A 20,327-nucleotide genomic window follows, 5' to 3' on the forward strand; every position below is an offset into this window, starting at 1 on the left:
TTGCGCATGCTGTATTAGCGCTTCATTGTTTTAATTAATTGCATGCCTTCCTACTCTACTAGAAACAGCGCCTACAGCACCTCCAACAGTAGCACACAGTGGCTCATACATTAAAGGGTCTGTGGGCTATGTGCGGTCTACGTATGGTCGTTATGACTACGACAGAAAAACCCTTTTTTTTTGTCTGGGCGATGTAATGAGCCATTGAAACCCAAGCACCTGCTCTTTGGTCAGCTGAGATATTTACAGTTGAACGAGCCTGTGTTATCTGTATGGGCAAGTAGAAGGCCCCATGAAATATTCACGCGTTTCCACTCTGATAAGTCTAAAGGGGAAAAGACACATACCAACAGACAAAAGATGCTCACACACTCACACACTTATATGCAAACAATAGGTTATTTTTTTATCTATTGAGTCTTTATTATGGTTATGCTTAAATGACAAAAGTGTATAAAAAGGTATTTCTGTGGTTAGCATTCAGTGCTGTTAGCTGACTCTCAATGACCTTTTTTCTCAAAACTCAACATTCAAGAAGAGGACCTTGACCACCAGGTGGCAGCACTGTTTAAGAGCTGAGTCTTTGTCTGACACAATTTTTTTTTTATCCCTTCCTTGACAATAATATATGTGCAATAGGTGGTCCCTTTCTTTAGCAAATCTGTAAAAATACACGTGCAACAGGTGCAAAGCACGAGTGTAAAAATACAAAGTAAACAAATTACACTTTTCATTCACAGCTTTACACAGATGAAGGCTCACTATACCATCAGCTTTACACAGATGAAGGCTCACTATTGCATCGGCTTTACACAGATGAAGGCTCACTATTGCATCAGCTTTACACAGATGAAGGCTCACTATTGCATCAGCTTTACACAGATGAAGGCTCACTATAGCATCCAGGTAAAAGGTTTCATTTTTTAAAAAAGATGTTGTTTTAATGTCTGCTTTTGCATCGTGCCAGTGGTGCCCTTCAGAGTGTCCAAACAAAACAAGTGGGAGACTGATCACTGAAATGATGCAAATGTATATGTCTGAAAGTAAGGCCCTAAAACGTGTAAGCTCTTCCAATACTTTCTGAAATAAATGTGGTTACATTTTTGTTTTGTTAGTAGCAGGCATTAAGCCTAGAATACTGGCTGATGAAAAATCTTTAATAAACAAAGACAGAATACTGTCTTTGTTTGTCTTTGCCTGGCGAAAATGCTTTAATAAACAAAGACAGAATACTTTTGGAAGAAACCTGAGTGTGTGCTTTAACTTAGTGGACCATGTAAGATGGCAATGCCCCTCATTAGTGAAAAGGTGGAAGTAATACAATCATTAAATAAATATATCAAAGTTGAAATAAGGTAGTAATTCAGTAAGTAAACGTCACAAAGATTAACAAAACAAAAACACAACAATATTGAAACAAACACTGACATCACATGAACAAAAGCAGCACTTTTGTATAAGCATTGTAGGTTAAAGGTAGCTCACATGCATTCTGGAAAGGTTTACAACTACGATGATTACCACTGCCATGCTGATGGGACCCAACGGGTCCAAAATGAAGGGCCGAGTCAGGGTCCTTAGCCTCCCTTATACAGTCCAGCATAGTGTGTTCCAAGGCAAAGCAAATTGTTTTCATTGGCTTATCGACTCTTTGTTTCTCTTTTCTTCTGCAAGGAGCACTTTGTGTGCAAAGAAAAAAGGGTGGGGGGGGGGGGTCAGTCAGGTGTTAAGGGTTACTGGAGAAGCTTTGGCTCAGGTCTCCGTTGGTGGCGTAGGTCCCGTCCCCCCCGGGGCTGTCCGCGTCGGTCAGGTGCGGCTGCTTGTCGCAGACGGGCCCCACCTGGGCGGCGTGGTGCCCGCGGAGGAGCAGGCACGAGGAGCCGCAGCACTCGCACGCGCCCTGCGACGCGCTGGCGGAGAACAGCCGGCGGCACGGGTGGCAGAACTGGTAGAACATCAGCATGAAGAAGATGGCCGCCGAGTAGCCCACCATGAGCAGCAGCGCCAACACCGGCTCGTCCACCGCGCGGTAGACGTCCGTCTGGTAGGCGTGCCACAGCAGGGTCAGCGCGCCGTTCTCCAGGAAGCGCAGGCCGTAGTAGCCGGCCACGCGGCGCCAGCTGTGCGCCTTGTCGATCAGGTCCGGGTCGCAGAGCCGCAGCTGCACGGCCGACCAGCAGAACATGTTGATGCCCGCGTAGAGGAACGTGAGCAGCGCCAGCACCATGGTGGTGCCCACGCGCGTCAGCGTCTTCTCGATGTTCTCGGGGAAGGGCGAGCCGCTGCGCCAGAACAGCGCCCACGGGTGCAGCGTGAAGAGCAGGAAGTTGACCAGCACCACGGGCAGCACCCAGATCTGCAGCACGGAGCTGAACAGCACCAGCACCGTCACGCGCGTGGCGATCTCGAAGCTGCGCCACAGGAAGATGCACAGGTACGCGCCCGGGCGCACGTCGACCTCGTAGTCATCGTAGCGGATCTTAATGGCCAGGATGTTGCAGCGGAGCGCGCCGTACACGATGGACAGCAAGGAGATGACCATCAGTGTGCCTTCAGAGACATAAAGAAAGAAAAACAAGTGAGGAGGTTGCTGGAGAGCTGCTGAATGACCATCCTAACCTCAGATATTAATGTAAGACTGTTATGTAAGGGATAATGGACTGTTCACAGAAGCACGGTCGAGGTTGTAAAACGGCCCCGACGCGAAGCGTTTAAACCTCGTAAGTGCATTCATTTCTGTGAACAGACCACCGTGGAGTCCATTATCCCGCTTATTCCACTGTTGCCACTTGCGTTGTGTTCATTTCCTGTTACAATTTAAACGTTTTAATCGCTAAAACTGTCTTGTTTGTAGAACTAATTTCTTCCAACTAGGGCTGTCAATCGATAAAAAATTAATCTAATTAATTACATACTCTGTGATTAATTAATCTAAATTAATCGCATATATAATTTTTGCTGTGCAAGTATTTTAAATATTTAAATTCAAATGAATCATTGAATAATCAGCATTAGTGACATTAAAGTTAAAAAACTCTTTTATTATTATTTTCACTGTTTAAATAATTGCCATAATAATCTATGATATGACTTAATATGCTGAGGAAATAAATTCAAAAGTGCTTCGGGAAGAAGTTTTTTTTTTTCACATACAAGGCAATTCAGGCCACAGATATAACCTAGGGGACACAATGAAAATAAATGAACACTCCCCTCAATGTCAACACTTATTTCTTTGCATTGATGTGCGACTATAGAGTTGATGAACTCCGGTGATATGCAAATTCCTTGCTGCAGACATTGCAGAGGACTTTATTTTCAACACTTTATTATGAGCGCCGCGCAGCGAAGCGGCGGTCATATAGGTTTAGTCAGATTTTTTTTTTTTTTTTTTTCTTTTTCGCATGTCCAAATTTCCGTCAATGAGTCCCGGGACACTGAAAGACCGGGGTAGACGAAACTTGGTGGGCATGTAACCCCATATGGATAGCATGGAACCATCGTTTTTCGTTTTGATCTGTAGCCCCCCCGCTGGACTGCACCCCCCGAAAGGAGGGTAGGGCAGACACAGTTTTCTGTGGATATCTTGAGAACCGTAAGGTTTAGGAGGACCATTTTTTTTTTGTAAGTTGATCTCAAGGGGCCATGTCAACCCATTCCATAACCACTCATTTCATGTATAGCGCCACCTAGTTAAACACAAAAAAGTAAAAATGAGGTGTTGTAATCGCAGGTATCTGTGACCTAACATAGTCAAAACTGCACGAAATTGGAAGTGTAGGATCGATCATTATGACACCCTCTGAATGCACACCAAGTTTCGTGGAATTCCGTTCATGGGGGGCCACACAATAAATTAATTTATGTTACTATACACCAACTGGCCTGTAGGTGGCCGGAGACAGTTTTCTGTAAATATCTCGAGAACCGTAGGGCCTAGGAGGTCCACCTTTTTTTTGTATGTTGATCTCAAGGGGCCATGTCAACCCATCCCATTACCACTTATTTCATGTATAGCGCCACCTAGTTAAAAATTAAAAAGCAAAAATGTAGGTGTTTTCATCACAATATCTCTGGCTGACATGGTCAAAACTGCACGAAATTGAAAGTGTAGGATCATTATGACACCCTCCGAATGCATGCCAAGTTTTGTGTACTTTCGTTCATGGGGGGCCTTACAATAAAATAATTTATGTGTACATTTAGTGACGTACACCAACAAGGATTCCCGGGACACTGAAAGACCGGGGTACACAAAACTTGGTGGGCATGTACCCCCACATGGATAGCATGGAACCGTCATTTTTCGTTTTGATCTGTAGCCCCCCCGCTGGACTGGACCCCCCGAAAGGAGGGTAGGCCAGACACAGTTCTCTGTGAATATCTTGAGAACTGTAGGGCCTAGGATGACCATTTTTTTCCCGTATATTTGCCTCCAGGGGTCATGTTAACCCATTTCATGTGCACACATGTGCACAAACAGATACACACGCACACACACACATTCACAGTAATCATACGTATGACATATACTCACACAGTAGACATATGTACGCTTCCATGCACAGGCACATACGCAGGCACACACACAAGCACGCACACACACACACACACACACACTCACACACATAACATAAACATAACACAAACAATCAAGAATTTCTCAGAATTATGAACAGGCAAGATGGAGGTGGGGTTGTATAAAATGAATTTTACATGTGAAATCTATGAACTAATCATGTTTTGGGACTTGTTGTCTAGCAGATACCAGTGAGAATTGAGTGTGGATAATGCAATTTAGTGAGAGTTAGAATCATATAGGCCTTTCAGCGTGATTTCTTTTTGTGGAAAAAATGTGCTGGACTGGGCGGCGGTCATATTTTGTACCGCTCTACGGTACATCTAGTTTTTATCAACACCATCAGGCTGTTTTTTAAAAGTAAATGTTCCAATCAATGATCCAGGCAGCACGTTTTCTTTTCTCTCCTTCATTTTACAGTCTAATTTTTACTGACTAGAACGGCTCGGGGTCAAAGGTCATACGGAATCGATTAATCTGCACTAATTTTTTTAATCAGTTATTTTTTCTCAAATTAATTAATCGAAATTAATCAGTTATTTTGACAGCCCTACTTCCAACACATAATAATTTCTCAACTTGCAGGACAAACTGCCGTTACTAGTTCTAAATGGATAGTTGCTACGGCCAAAGGCCAGTCGTTAGTTCTATCTCTCCCGTTGTCAAGTGGGCGTACCTCAAAATTCTGATAAACTTTAGCTTTGAAACATCGCTATTTTACTTAGCCTGCTGTCATTCATCTAGCTAAAAGCCACCTCCGTCATATGCTGCAATGTTCTGAACGTCTGCATTTTACAGCTCGGATGCAACGTGACCGTTCATTTAAACTTCACAAGGAGTTCGGCGACTTAATATACAAGTGTGATATGGCCAAAAAAATGGATCTACTTCATAGGTGTGCAAATAACATACGGTTAATGGTCGTTCTAAATTACGTAGGACAATGGGAAATTCAACCAAGCAGTGGAATAAGAATAAAATATCAGGTTTTGACAAAGGGTGTTCAAACATTCTTGTTTTGGGAAATTGCCTGACATACAGTGTGGTGTCATCAGAAAGCAACACAACAGCTTTGACACATGCATGGGGTGGGTGCCAACATTTCCCCAGGGGTGAGTGAGTGGTCACACGCTGGACGGCCGTCTGTAACAGCCTCACGGAGCCCCAGAGGCTGGGCAGCAGAGCACAGCAGGGGCAGGACAGGGCAGGAAGGCCAGCGTTGGGTGCTCATGTAACCCAGAGGGTTTTAGTGTGATAATCCGGCCTGGCCGGAGCAGGAAGGACGTTTGTTTGCACTGCGCTGAAATTGTGTTTATTGTTTTGGATCGCTAAGCAGCTCAGCCAGTGGTAGAAAGTGGGAGAGAGAGAGGGAGAGAGAGAGAGAGAGAAAGAGACAGAGAGGGAGAGAGAGAGAGATTAACTATCCTAATCTATTTGATGCTTTTATGCTAAAGCTTCAGACCACATCTCATGTTTTTATAAACAACCACAAATGTGCACCCTTCCCACCCTGGCCTTTCCAGGATGTGCTGTTGAGTATCAGTATCCGTTCCGATGACTTCCCCTCTTTCCTCAAATCTTTTGTCTCTTGCAACGCGCTGACTACCGCAAGGCATCGGGTGTCTCCTCTGATAAGACACAAATATAGCTGGCAAGGCCAGATAACAACTGCCAGCTATCTTACGCAACAGCGGAGTGGACGAGGACAGAGGCCCCACATTGGCACAGGAATACCTGCAGTGCCATTCAATAATATGGAATATTATGGGCTCCTCTGCATTGTAGTATTTATCATTACCTAAGCTCTCCACTGCATTGTAGTATTTATCATTACCTAAGCTCTCCACTGCATTGTAGTATTTATCATTACCTAAGCTCTCCAGTGCATTGTAGTATTTAGCATTACTTAAGCTCTCCACTGCATTGTAGTATTTATCATTACCTAAGCTCTCCACTGCATTGTAGTATTTATCATTACCTAAGCTCTCCACTGCATTGTAGTATTTATCATTACCTAAGCTCTCCACTGCATTGTAGTATTTATCATTACCTAAGCTCTCCACTGCATTGTAGTATTTATCATTACCTAAGCTCTCCACTGCATTGTAGTATTTAGCATTACCTAAGCTCTCCACTGCATTGTAGTATTTAGCATTACCTAAGCTCTCCACTGCATTGTAGTATTTATCATTACCTAAGCTCTCCACTGCATTGTAGTATTTAGCATTACCTAAGCTCTCCACTGCATTGTAGTATTTATCATTACCTAAGCTCTCCACTGCATTGTAGTATTTATCATTACCTAAGCTCTCCACTGCATTGTAGTATTTAGCATTACCTAAGCTCTCCACTGCATTGTAGTATTTATCATTACCTAAGCTCTCCACTGCATTGTAGTATTTATCATTACCTAAGCTCTCCACTGCATTGTAGTATTTAGCATTACCTAAGCTCTCCACTGCATTGTAGTATTTAGCATTACCTAAGCTCTCCACTGCATTGTAGTATTTAGCATTACCTAAGCTCTCCACTGCATTGTAGTATTTAGCATTACCTAAGCTCTCCACTACATTGTAGTATTTAGCATTACCTAAGCTCTCCACTGCATTGTAGTATTTAGCATTACCTAAGCTCTCCACTGCATTGTAGTATTTAGCATTACCTAAGCTCTCCACTGCATTGTAGTATTTAGCATTACCTAAGCTCTCCACTGCATTGTAGTATTTATCATTACCTAAGCTCTCCACTGCATTGTAGTATTTATCATTACCTAAGCTCTCCACTGCATTGTAGTATTTATCATTACCTAAGCTCTCCACTGCATTGTAGTATTTATCATTACCTAAGCTCTCCAGTGCATTGTAGTATTTAGCATTACCTAAGCTCTCCACTGCATTGTAGTATTTATCATTACCTAAGCTCTCCACTGCATTGTAGTATTTAGCATTACCTAAGCTCTCCACTGCATTGTAGTATTTAGCATTACCTAAGCTCTCCACTGCATTGTAGTATTTAGCATTACCTAAGCTCTCCACTGCATTGTAGTATTTAGCATTACCTAAGCTCTCCACTGCATTGTAGTATTTAGCATTACCTAAGCTCTCCACTGCATTGTAGTATTTAGCATTACCTAAGCTCTCCACTGCATTGTAGTATTTATCATTACCTAAGCTCTCCACTGCATTGTAGTATTTATCATTACCTAAGCTCTCCAGTGCATTGTAGTATTTAGCATTACCTAAGCTCTCCAGTGCATTGTAGTATTTAGCATTACCTAAGCTCTCCACTGCATTGTAGTATTTAGCATTACCTAAGCTCTCCACTGCATTGTAGTATTTAGCATTACCTAAGCTCTCCACTGCATTGTAGTATTTAGCATTACCTAAGCTCTCCACTGCATTGTAGTATTTAGCATTACCTAAGCTCTCCACTGCATTGTAGTATTTATCATTACCTAAGCTCTCCACTGCATTGTAGTATTTAGCATTACCTAAGCTCTCCACTGCATTGTAGTATTTATCATTACCTAAGCTCTCCACTGCATTGTAGTATTTATCATTACCTAAGCTCTCCACTGCATTGTAGTATTTATCATTACCTAAGCTCTCCAGTGCATTGTAGTATTTAGCATTACCTAAGCTCTCCACTGCATTGTAGTATTTAGCATTACCTAAGCTCTCCACTGCATTGTAGTATTTAGCATTACCTAAGCTCTCCACTGCATTGTAGTATTTAGCATTACCTAAGCTCTCCACTGCATTGTAGTATTTAGCATTACCTAAGCTCTCCACTGCATTGTAGTATTTAGCATTACCTAAGCTCTCCACTGCATTGTAGTATTTAGCATTACCTAAGCTCTCCACTGCATTGTAGTATTTAGCATTACCTAAGCTCTCCACTGCATTGTAGTATTTAGCATTACCTAAGCTCTCCACTGCATTGTAGTATTTAGCATTACCTAAGCTCTCCACTGCATTGTAGTATTTATCATTACCTAAGCTCTCCACTGCATTGTAGTATTTATCATTACCTAAGCTCTCCACTGCATTGTAGTATTTATCATTACCTAAGCTCTCCAGTGCATTGTAGTATTTAGCATTACCTAAGCTCTCCAGTGCATTGTAGTATTTATCATTACCTAAGCTCTCCACTGCATTGTAGTATTTAGCATTACCTAAGCTCTCCAGTGCATTGTAGTATTTAGCATTACCTAAGCTCTCCACTGCATTGTAGTATTTAGCATTACCTAAGCTCTCCACTGCATTGTAGTATTTAGCATTACCTAAGCTCTCCACTGCATTGTAGTATTTATCATTACCTAAGCTCTCCACTGCATTGTAGTATTTAGCATTACCTAAGCTCTCCACTGCATTGTAGTATTTATCATTACCTAAGCTCTCCACTGCATTGTAGTATTTATCATTACCTAAGCTCTCCAGTGCATTGTAGTATTTAGCATTACCTAAGCTCTCCACTGCATTGTAGTATTTATCATTACCTAAGCTCTCCACTGCATTGTAGTATTTATCATTACCTAAGCTCTCCACTGCATTGTAGTATTTAGCATTACCTAAGCTCTCCACTGCATTGTAGTATTTAGCATTACCTAAGCTCTCCACTGCATTGTAGTATTTAGCATTACCTAAGCTCTCCACTGCATTGTAGTATTTAGCATTACCTAAGCTCTCCACTGCATTGTAGTATTTAGCATTACCTAAGCTCTCCACTGCATTGTAGTATTTATCATTACCTAAGCTCTCCACTGCATTGTAGTATTTAGCATTACCTAAGCTCTCCACTGCATTGTAGTATTTATCATTACCTAAGCTCTCCACTGCATTGTAGTATTTATCATTACCTAAGCTCTCCACTGCATTGTAGTATTTATCATTACCTAAGCTCTCCACTGCATTGTAGTATTTATCATTACCTAAGCTCTCCACTGCATTGTAGTATTTATCATTACCTAAGCTCTCCACTGCATTGTAGTATTTATCATTACCTAAGCTCTCCACTGCATTGTAGTATTTATCATTACCTAAGCTCTCCACTGCATTGTAGTATTTAGCATTACCTAAGCTCTCCACTGCATTGTAGTATTTATCATTACCTAAGCTCTCCACTGCATTGTAGTATTTATCATTACCTAAGCTCTCCACTGCATTGTAGTATTTAGCATTACCTAAGCTCTCCACTGCATTGTAGTATTTAGCATTACCTAAGCTCTCCACTGCATTGTAGTATTTATCATTACCTAAGCTCTCCACTGCATTGTAGTATTTATCATTACCTAAGCTCTCCACTGCATTGTAGTATTTATCATTACCTAAGCTCTCCAGTGCATTGTAGTATTTAGCATTACCTAAGCTCTCCAGTGCATTGTAGTATTTATCATTACCTAAGCTCTCCACTGCATTGTAGTATTTAGCATTACCTAAGCTCTCCAGTGCATTGTAGTATTTAGCATTACCTAAGCTCTCCACTGCATTGTAGTATTTAGCATTACCTAAGCTCTCCACTGCATTGTAGTATTTAGCATTACCTAAGCTCTCCACTGCATTGTAGTATTTATCATTACCTAAGCTCTCCACTGCATTGTAGTATTTAGCATTACCTAAGCTCTCCACTGCATTGTAGTATTTATCATTACCTAAGCTCTCCACTGCATTGTAGTATTTATCATTACCTAAGCTCTCCAGTGCATTGTAGTATTTAGCATTACCTAAGCTCTCCACTGCATTGTAGTATTTATCATTACCTAAGCTCTCCACTGCATTGTAGTATTTATCATTACCTAAGCTCTCCACTGCATTGTAGTATTTAGCATTACCTAAGCTCTCCACTGCATTGTAGTATTTAGCATTACCTAAGCTCTCCACTGCATTGTAGTATTTAGCATTACCTAAGCTCTCCACTGCATTGTAGTATTTAGCATTACCTAAGCTCTCCACTGCATTGTAGTATTTAGCATTACCTAAGCTCTCCACTGCATTGTAGTATTTATCATTACCTAAGCTCTCCACTGCATTGTAGTATTTAGCATTACCTAAGCTCTCCACTGCATTGTAGTATTTATCATTACCTAAGCTCTCCACTGCATTGTAGTATTTATCATTACCTAAGCTCTCCACTGCATTGTAGTATTTATCATTACCTAAGCTCTCCACTGCATTGTAGTATTTATCATTACCTAAGCTCTCCACTGCATTGTAGTATTTATCATTACCTAAGCTCTCCACTGCATTGTAGTATTTATCATTACCTAAGCTCTCCACTGCATTGTAGTATTTATCATTACCTAAGCTCTCCACTGCATTGTAGTATTTATCATTACCTAAGCTCTCCACTGCATTGTAGTATTTATCATTACCTAAGCTCTCCACTGCATTGTAGTATTTATCATTACCTAAGCTCTCCACTGCATTGTAGTATTTATCATTACCTAAGCTCTCCACTGCATTGTAGTATTTATCATTACCTAAGCTCTCCACTGCATTGTAGTATTTATCATTACCTAAGCTCTCCACTGCATTGTAGTATTTATCATTACTTAAGCTCTTTGTTAGTAGTCGAATGTTTCCTTCTTTTAATCTTTTAATTGTGCCCAAAGTGTTCCACAAGCAAAGCGGAGAAGCTGCTTTTATCTATTATGCACAGAAGCTATGAAACATCCAGCCTCTGTACATCAAACAGGCAAATTCTGTAAACAACTTTTAAAAAAGACCTGAAAACACACCTAATATGAGAGCTTTTAGTTAACTCACTTTTATCTTGTAGCCAATTTCTTCACATTAGTTGACATTCACCTGCTCCTATTTACAGGGTGTTCCAGTAGGGGTTTGCACGGACATCACGTTCTGGGCGGTAACCCATCTGCATGGCCATGTTGGAGGCACTCGGCGTAAAGAACTGAATGAAGTACAATGGAGTATTATGCACTTTGGCACTTAAAGCTGCAGCTGGCAAGATTTTTGTTGATCATATTCACTGAAACTGACACTATGCTCCGACAGAACAACATAAATCAGTCGGTTTTAGAAAAAAACCTGCACTTCTACCTCCACCTAGAGCCTGTTATTTCTTTTGCAAAAATCCACAGCTCCCGGTTCTTCTGGTCTAATCAGAGCAGGGCTGTGTGAGATCTGACTGTCAATCACAGGTGGTAGTGGGGTAGGGGCGTGAGAGTTTTTTTTGGCTGAGTACCCTCAATCTGTCAGATTTGCCAACTGGAGCTTTAAGTGATTATAGCCATGTCTAAACAACAGAAAAGCTGGCCCCAGCCGTGGCGCAACTAGCTGGGGAACCTGCACCGTATGCCGGCGACCCGGGTTTGATTCCCGGATTTTGATTTTCCGTATCTCCACTATCCTGTCGCATTAAAGGCATAAAAAAAGCCCCCCAAAAGAAAATATATATAAACAACAGAACTCATCAAAATGCGTCCAAGATGCAAAGGCATAGGGCAGGACTTGGACCACAAGAAAAGGTGCAATATTTCGATAAATTACGGTTCATTGGCAGTGCAGATCCATATGAGTTGGTGAGGGAGACACAGTACCAAGTCCAACCACAAGCGCCCCCCCTTCCTCTGATAACTTTCTGGCATTATTCTCCTTTCTCCCTAGCCTGACGAGTCAGACCCACATTAAAATGTAGGGTCTGGGCACTCACCGTTTGCAGTGCTCATTCCGAGGGGCGGGATAATCGGTTGTCTTTCAAATTCCCTCTGCACAAAATAGGATAGCGCTAAGTCCCATGCGTCTTCCCACCAGCGGAGCTAGTTGGCTAGTTCAAACTTTTGCAAACTTAAAACAAGCTTAACTCGTGTCACACTGTTGGCCAACAGCAACATCCATCTTCTTTGATTTCAAGTAGCAGGGAATTCAAGCCAAACCGTTGCAACTCTGCCATCAATCATTATGTTAAGCCCGCCTAACGACTCTATACATGATTTGATTGGCCTGAAAGAAGTTTAATTTTTCGAGCTCACAAGCCAACAGAGAGTTGCTAGACTAGCCCTGGAAGCAAATGTAATTTGCTGCCGCTAGGGTGCATCTAGATTTCTAGGCTACTTTCTCCCTGGTTTTTTTTCAATAACTTTTGGAAGTCGACACCTACTGCAGATGTTTTTCTCAGTCTGACCTACTGTATTGGTTCAACCTAAAACACAGCCATAATTAACCATTTTCCTTGACGACGTCAGGGATCTACTTCAGTGCTTCAGTACAAGGTGGACACGCCGTACAAACCCCTTATTTTCACTGCATTAGTTGTATTGTATGTGTTGTTGCATTTATCTCCATACTATCTTGTGAATTCTATTTTTTTTACTTAATTCGAAATCTCTGATGTTTTATTTATTGCTTTGTTTATTTGTTGTATTATTACAATTTTTTCTCTATTATTGTGTTAATGCTCCAAATGTAAAGCACTTTGAGCTGCATTCTGTGTATGAAAGGTGCTATACAAATAAAGTGTATTATTATTATTATCATCATCATTATTATTATTATTCTGTTTTGAACAAAAGATAAAAGCCTTTGGATAAATGCCTTTGAATAAAAGCGTCTGCTGTGAATAAATGGAATAGCTTTGCTTTCTTCTGCAGAATATAAACAGTAGACTCAGTGATAGAGAAACCTAATTAAACTTTCAAATGAATCTGTAGTCATCAGATAAAAAAAATTATTACAGTACTTTATTGTTTTATATCGATGTTTTGTTGAGCCTAATGGCATTCTAGATAAAACAATAAAGTAATTATGACAGTAGCATTCCCAGTGTAATTCTGAGAGTTGTATTTCCTGATAGCAGTTCCTAGAAAGGCCAGCACGGAAACAAATCAGATATAGGGCAGAGGCGGGCAGAACTCGGTCAGTGTTTCTTGACCATATGCATCATGTGTTGACTCATTTACAGTAAAGGGACACCAGTCAAAGATAAGATTAGATAGATACACTACTGTAGTGTCTTAGTTACGCTCACACTGGCCTGTAAAAGTGGGCCTGTACCACCCAAACACAGGGAGAACGTGACCTCAGAACACTGAGAATATAACACCACTACGTCATACCTCACACACACGCTAGTAATTAGCACTCACTCACTCACTCACTCACAGAGGGAAGAAAACAGGGTGAATGAGCAGATGGATGGTGAGGGGTTTGGCTATTCTACTAGTTATCCATTTATTTCATTTTTAATGATCAGAAAGATCTATGGGCTGCCAGAATCTCTTCTCTATATATCTCATCATATTATATATCTCATCATATCTATACATTCATAATATCTTCTCTATCTATATCTATCTCCATATCTATACTTTCATAATCTCTTCTCTATCTATATCATCTCCATATCTATACTTTCATAATCTCTTCTCTATCTAAACTTTCTTTCAACCACCAGCTGGATGACTCCTCTGACTTGTATGAAGATGTGGTGCATGTTCAGAACCATCAATCATAAACCTGACTCTCTCAACCACACTGGCCTTTTGGAATTTATCTAAATATAAATCAAGAAAAGCTTGAGAGAGAGAGAGAGAGAGAGAAAGAAAGAGAGAGAGAGAGAGAGAGAGAGCTGGTGAAAGCGAAAGAATGAATCATGCTGAAGCAGCAAGTGAAGACCAGCCTCTCTCCTGGAGCGGGACAGAAATAATCATGGGTTTGAGTTACGGCCTCTCCGTCTCTATATAGTTTACGAGGTCACCCTGCAGGAGCGTGATACGAGGTCACCCTGCAGGACCGTGATACGAGGTCTCCCTGCAGGAGCGTGAGGCAGTTCACACCCTGCTCAGCAATGCAGTGACTGTGCTTGAAGCATTGCCTCGTCCAAAATGCTGTGAGGTAATTTACTGCCTCTCACACTTGGTGCGGTGAGGGATATTGATTTGCTGGCCAACTGATATTGCCAGCCAACTATGGATTTGAGAGAAGAAAATACCTTTGCTGCAAGCATTTGGTGCTATTTTCACAAGATGGCGTGAAATAAATGGTTGATTATTAAAAAAAAACAATATATAGCTAAATAAGTTTCAGATGGTCTGAGGAATTAACAGAATTTCGGGGCCTGAATTTGCTCAAGTAGGTAAAGAAAGCCAAACAGTACCAAAAAGATAAAAGATGACTCATTTTGTTGTAGAGTTGGTCATCTGACTAATGCCTTGTGTCCTTGTTCCTGTGAACAGAGGTCTATTCACAACTTCCAAACAGGTGTATGCCTAAAGCCACTGAAAGGACAAATAAACTGGCAGATTGTTGACTGACAGATCATAAAGCAGCGGCAGATGGAAACAGTTGGTTTAGGCCTCAGGCTAGAACTAGCATCATGCTTGTTTTTGCAGAGTTCTATGTGACAGTTCTTAATGGTCTTAGCAGCTTTCTGTGTAACCTAAAAGAAAAAAATCCTACTAAATTAAGTCAAAATTCCTTCCCAAATATCTCACACCATGATACCACAAAGGTATTAGGTATCTCTCACTGTAAGAGAAAAGTGACCAATATCTCACACCATAATGCCACACAGGTATTAGGCATCTCTCACTGTGGGAGAAAAGTGACAATTACGGTAGCTCTAAATTATGCAGGACTTGCACCAGTGATGACAAAGTTTCTCATCACTGCCACAGCTTGCCACATTCTAGCCTTAGCTCATGTCAGATCATGTCAGGAGATTTCACCACTTCTTACTTTAGGTCTACAACATCTACTAGTTGAGTTGGTGAAAGCAATATCTAAAGTTGACTGCTTCAAACAAAACACAGACTACTCTCGTGCAAAGATTCTCGTGAAAGGTAGGTGTGTGTGTGTGTGTGTGTGTGTGTGTGTGTGTTGTGAGACTGGACATTCAAATGTGCTGTATGCCATGACGAGGCATGACATGACACAAGATGACAGGACATGACATCATGACATGACAAGACATGACGTCATATGACAGGACAACATGAGAGGACATGACATGAGATGATAAAGAGGTCATCCCCTGAGGGGGCCTGGCATGGCATGGTGTGGAGTGGTGTGGCGTGGCGTGGCGTGGCGTGTCGTGGCCTGGCCTGGCGTGGCGTGGCCTGGCGTGGCCTGGCGTGGCGTACCTCTACCGATGGACACCCCCTGCTGCAGAACGCATATGTAGAGCTGGAGGGTGAGCTGGGGCGCGGAGCCCAGGAAGGCCTGGATGACGGAGGTGCGGGCGAAGGCGGCGCGGTGGGTGATCAGCTTGCCCTCGGCCTGCCCCACCTCCTGCTCCACCTCCTCCGACCGACCGCCCCGGGGCATCTGCTTCCTCCGGGTGATGGTGACATACGGCTCCTCGAACGTGCCCGCGCTGCCATAGATACAGAAGGCTTCTAGACACCTGAAAATGACAACATGCTGGTGAGCAGTCAGCACAATGTGCCCGCGCTGCCATAGATACAGAAGGCTTCCAGACACCTGAAAATGACAACATGCTGGTGAGCAGTCAGCACTTAGATACAGGGTCCACTGGGGGACATTAGAGTCCTAAACTGGGTCCGCTGGGAGACATTCTTCCTAAACTGGTATCTCATTTACAACAACAGAGGCTTCAGATAGCTACTATGCCTGGACATAAATCACTGCTTCCAAAGTGTGATGCGTGAGGAGCACATCTAATAAAAGAGTTCTGAATAGAGACACACTGATTCAGGGTCAGTGTGTGAGGTGTGTCGGTGCGGTGGCAGTTGTTTACGTGAGGAAAGGGTGAGATTGCTGATAGTAAATCAGAGTGGGAACCTGAGACACCTGCAGTGGCACACCTGTCCCTCACCACCACACCAGAGTGGGCAGTCTGCCCCACAGCGTGGAGGCCCCGTAGTGGCAGACTGCCCATTTAATTTGCTTAGTATGCAGAGGGCAGCACGCCCAGTGCCAGATAAAATGCTTGCCTGGTATGGGCTTTATCAAGCTTCCAGTTCTAGAACGCTTCTGAGAAAGGGGGCAGTCTGACATTGAAACTTGAAAAACCTCTCATGGCATCAAATTCCTCACTAAACATACAATGTTCTAAGTGTGCTGACTCAGGCTTTTTGAGCAAGAAAAACTAGAAAGGCAAGTAGTGCATGTGTATGAAACCCATCCCATAAACACTGACACAAGGATTAGCTGTTTGGATACTATCCATTGACATGCAAATATTTACACATTAAATATGTAATTTAGAAATGCCTAATAAACATTAGAGACCTATAATCACAAAAAAAATAATAAACATTAGAGACCTAATAGGCTAGGCTTATAGGCTAGTCCTATAAGCATCCAGCTTAAAATGGACCACCAAACTGAAAATAGCATCAGTAGACAACACAGGCTGAAATAAAGATGTTCAATAAAAACCTGTCAAACAGAATGCTATTGCTGGCAAGTGGCTTACTGGGAGGAAACAGCCAGGCAGAGGCTTTTAGGGTAATTGTTAGGTTACAGACGAAATGAAAAAGACGACATTAATGGCCCCGGGACAGCTATTCAGGGCCAAGTCCCTTCCCTAATTACGGTTTGTCTTATTTAGATAGATAGATAGATAGATAGATAGATACATAGATACATAGATACATAGATACATAGATAGATAGATAGATAGATAGATAGATAGATAGATAGACAGACAGATAGATAGATAGACAGATAGACAAATAGATAGATAAATAGATAGATACTTTATTTCTCCCAAAGGGGAAATTCAAGGTCTCAGTAGCATAGACATCACACACAACATGCACTTACAGCAGAAAAAGTAATACAAATAAAAATATAAAAAACTCCACTGTACAATAGAGACAGTAGAAGATAAACATGACACAAAAATACTAAATATACTATATAAACTAAATTAAATATCCCACATAGTGTGCTTAAGGATGATCACGCACAGGGCAGGGACTGAACCTGTAATTCAGTGTGCATTGCAAGGTGCTCTATGAGAGTGAGTGTCAAGGTGATGGTGCCAATAAGTAAGTCCAACAGTGCAACCGTGCAAGAATAAAGTCTAGAGACCAGCATACAATAAATATGGACATATAAGAGAATAATGTATAATGTAGACAAGGTAATATAAAAAAAAAACTATATCAGTGCAAGAATAGGTTGAGGTAATAGGGTTACAGCCATTGGTCAAGTATTAAGTATAATGTACATTATTTTAAACACATGGTGTAGTTAATTATTTTTCTCTGTGATACAATGGGCAGATAAACAGGTCTATTTGAGGTCGGCCAGTGAGATACCCCAGCACTCACAGAATACCCATATGGATTAAAAGAGCTGGGGTGACAAGCCGACTGACCAACAGGATTTTACGCCCAGGCAATTAATTCCACCCGGCCTTGTGAATAAGCCTGTAGGATGACACTCGCGTCTCCGAGCTCCCGATTAATGACAGAGGGAGAGAGTCTCTGTTATGTCGACGACCACAACGCGTGCCATACTAAACTGTTGATCGATACTAGCATGGTGAACAAGCAGGCCGCGCGGATTGTATGCGCAACTGAAGACAAAAGCTGCATTATTTTCTCTACAATTGTACACATCCAGCCTTTAAAAATAGACACTCTAAACAAGGCTATCGCAGATGTTGTGTCGAATCTCATTACTGTGCATTAATAAGACAACAGAACCATTCTCCGTTGTAAACATATGTGATGTCTGTAAGTGTCTGGTTGTTTTTGAAGGCACACCCTACCGGATAATCGGCCCCAGCTGCAGTATATGTAGCAGAAGCACGAGAGGTCGGTCCCGGCTGAGGTCCCGGTGGATAAATATCAGGGTGAGCTGCACGAGGACTGACGGGAGGAGCGTGAAGAGCAGCGTGAAGCCCTGCCAAATTTTGTCTCCAGCGGAGCGGTACGTGGTGCTCAGATATAACGCAGCCGTCGTCTCAGCTGTGAACAGGGAGACCGAGACAAGCACCGAGCTGGGCAGTCTCATTATCACTCAGCCATCTTTGTCTTCGTCTCCTCCAGTCTTTTATGCAGACGATTCGGAGACGGCTGACTGAACTACGAAGCCGCAGTCATCAGGGCTATCCAAGACGAGAGCTGGACTGTTTTGACGCTTAGCTGTAGATGGCGCAGTGACTTCAATGTTGTATTGAACGATTGCGCGCTCGCGAGACCATACGTGCTGCGCGCACGCACTTTTACGCTATAGGTCGGAATCTCTTTTCAAGAACCGCTGATCATTTCATTTTAATGGTTAGAAATCACGGAAATTATTAGAAATTATGTTAGGCGACGCTCTGAAAGTGTCTGTCTACACATGATCTCTGACATTTAGCCTACAATACTTAAATACAGGATACTGGATTAAAAATGAATATTGGATTACAAATACATTTAAGACACTGGCCCTGAATTCCGAATCCAGCATGGCAGTATTGGTTGGTATTGCGCCTGTTGAGTTTGTTATAGGCCTACTGGTATAGATATCATCGGGTTAGTACCCCCATTCGCCCAGTAGATGTCGATGTAGCACACATTTCTACAAATTCTTCAGAAGATCCGTTTGAATCCTTCACAGCCAGACATGTTTGATAGGCTATAGCCCTTATTAGACATTCTCTGCTATAGCTATATTTCCTTTACTGTCTATGGTTATAGCCCATTTCATTGGCTGTAGACATTGATTTTGCTACGACATTTTAGGTGGAGATTATGTTTCAGAAACTCCACGAATTTAGCAGGGGCAGGGCCATGAAGGTGTTAAACAAGGTTTATCAATTGGTTTGAATCGTGAACATACTCCAACGTTTGATTTCACACTTTGATTTATTACATGAAATGTCAAATATTGGCCAGTTATGATATAAGCTAAGTAGGGTATGATAAATAAACAGATACAGTTTGTAAACAGTGATTGGAATGCTGATGTTTATGGCAACTGTTTGCATGTTCCCATGGAACAGGCTCATCATGCTTGTTTTGAGGATCTGGCATTTAAAGCTTCCTGTTGGTAAGGTCAGATAAGAACCAGCAGAAAATAATGTCCTTCCTTCCTGTCAATACAGCGGACTCTTATGCAGAATGAGTAGGCCACCGTGGCGCTAGGAGAAACTGTCTTCCATAATGTTTATATCTTATTTTGTGGGCCTACATTTAAAAGGGCTGCATACCCTGAAAAGTCTTTCAAAGGTTTTGCTTTGTGAGTTCTCTGTTCCTTTCTAGAGGCCAGATAAATAGCATCAGTATAAATGTCAAATCCCTGTGTGCCCAATGCAAGGTGGCCAGCTCCTTTTGACTTTGTGTTGCATTCAGATCAGGGATGTAGTGGTAAAATAAGTGGTGGGTAAACTATGATTTCTGTGATCACGGTGAAGTGGACTGCGCCATGCGGTATCAGATTTTTTAAAAAGGCATTCAGAACATGTTTGATGATGGTGGAGGTTATTGTCAATACAATTCCAGTGGTATTAAAGGGTTCCTAGTTTGTTGATTAGTGTACATATTGTGAATGTGGATAATGCAGTGTGATCTTTCAATGTTAAAAGTTGTAATTGGTGAACAAACTCTTTTGAGAGGTGCATAAGCTCTAATAAGAGCTGGATAAACTCTATTTCTGACATTTCAGAGGTGGATAAACTGTGTTTACTTGCGTTTAGCCCCTCTACATCCCTGATTCAGATAAGTAGTATTGTTATTCAACAAAGACCTATGAAGCTTAACACACGCTGATCACATGATTGTGTCCTCTCAAACACCAGCACACGTTTTCTTTGTCAGTGGTGAAAACTC

The 20,327-nt window shown here is 41.9% G+C and overlaps 2 protein-coding genes across 2 annotated transcripts; both read right to left on the reverse strand.

Moving 5' to 3' along the window:
- Positions 1-418: 418 nt before the first annotated feature.
- Positions 419-18,703, reverse strand: xk (X-linked Kx blood group (McLeod syndrome)). Its single transcript, XM_076303026.1, has 3 exons — positions 18,281-18,703; positions 15,678-15,940; positions 419-2,550 (listed from the first exon to the last, which is right to left on the reverse strand). Exons 1-3 carry the CDS (start codon positions 18,523-18,525, stop codon positions 1,727-1,729), a joined length of 1,332 nt encoding a protein of 443 aa, XP_076159141.1. The 5' UTR covers positions 18,526-18,703; the 3' UTR covers positions 419-1,726.
- On the reverse strand, positions 5,734-11,464 carry LOC143142068 (uncharacterized). The gene is made up of 4 exons (XM_076302744.1): positions 11,429-11,464; positions 8,214-11,223; positions 7,170-8,033; positions 5,734-5,750 (listed from the first exon to the last, which is right to left on the reverse strand). Exons 1-4 carry the CDS (start codon positions 11,462-11,464, stop codon positions 5,734-5,736), a joined length of 3,927 nt encoding a protein of 1,308 aa, XP_076158859.1.
- Positions 18,704-20,327: the final 1,624 nt, after the last annotated feature.

The sequence above is a fragment of the Alosa pseudoharengus genome, unplaced genomic scaffold (genome assembly GCF_046254945.1).
Source record: "Alosa pseudoharengus isolate Yale_2024_CS ecotype anadromous, Long Island Sound unplaced genomic scaffold, YU_APseudo_1.1 YU_APseudo_1.1_scf_24, whole genome shotgun sequence".
NCBI lineage: Eukaryota > Metazoa > Chordata > Actinopteri > Clupeiformes > Clupeidae > Alosa > Alosa pseudoharengus.

Excerpts from the sequence above, each read along its gene's own strand:
- LOC143142068 (XM_076302744.1), bottom strand. The coding sequence starts at position 11,464 with ATGGCCATGCAGATGGGTTACCGCCCAGAACGTGAT. Across the intron at positions 11,224-11,428 it reads GTTACCGCCCAGAACGTGAT|ATAAAAGCAGCTTCTCCGCT; the intron begins GTCCGTGCAAAC and ends TGTGCATAATAG. Across the intron at positions 8,034-8,213 it reads CAATGCAGTGGAGAGCTTAG|GTAATGATAAATACTACAAT; the intron begins GTAATGCTAAAT and ends TGGAGAGCTTAG.
- xk (XM_076303026.1), bottom strand. The coding sequence starts at position 18,525 with ATGAGACTGCCCAGCTCGGTGCTTGTCTCGGTCTCCCTGTTCACAGCT. Across the intron at positions 15,941-18,280 it reads CAGCTGGGGCCGATTATCCG|GTGTCTAGAAGCCTTCTGTA; the intron begins GTAGGGTGTGCC and ends TGTCATTTTCAG. Across the intron at positions 2,551-15,677 it reads GGGGGTGTCCATCGGTAGAG|GCACACTGATGGTCATCTCC; the intron begins GTACGCCACGCC and ends ATGTCTCTGAAG.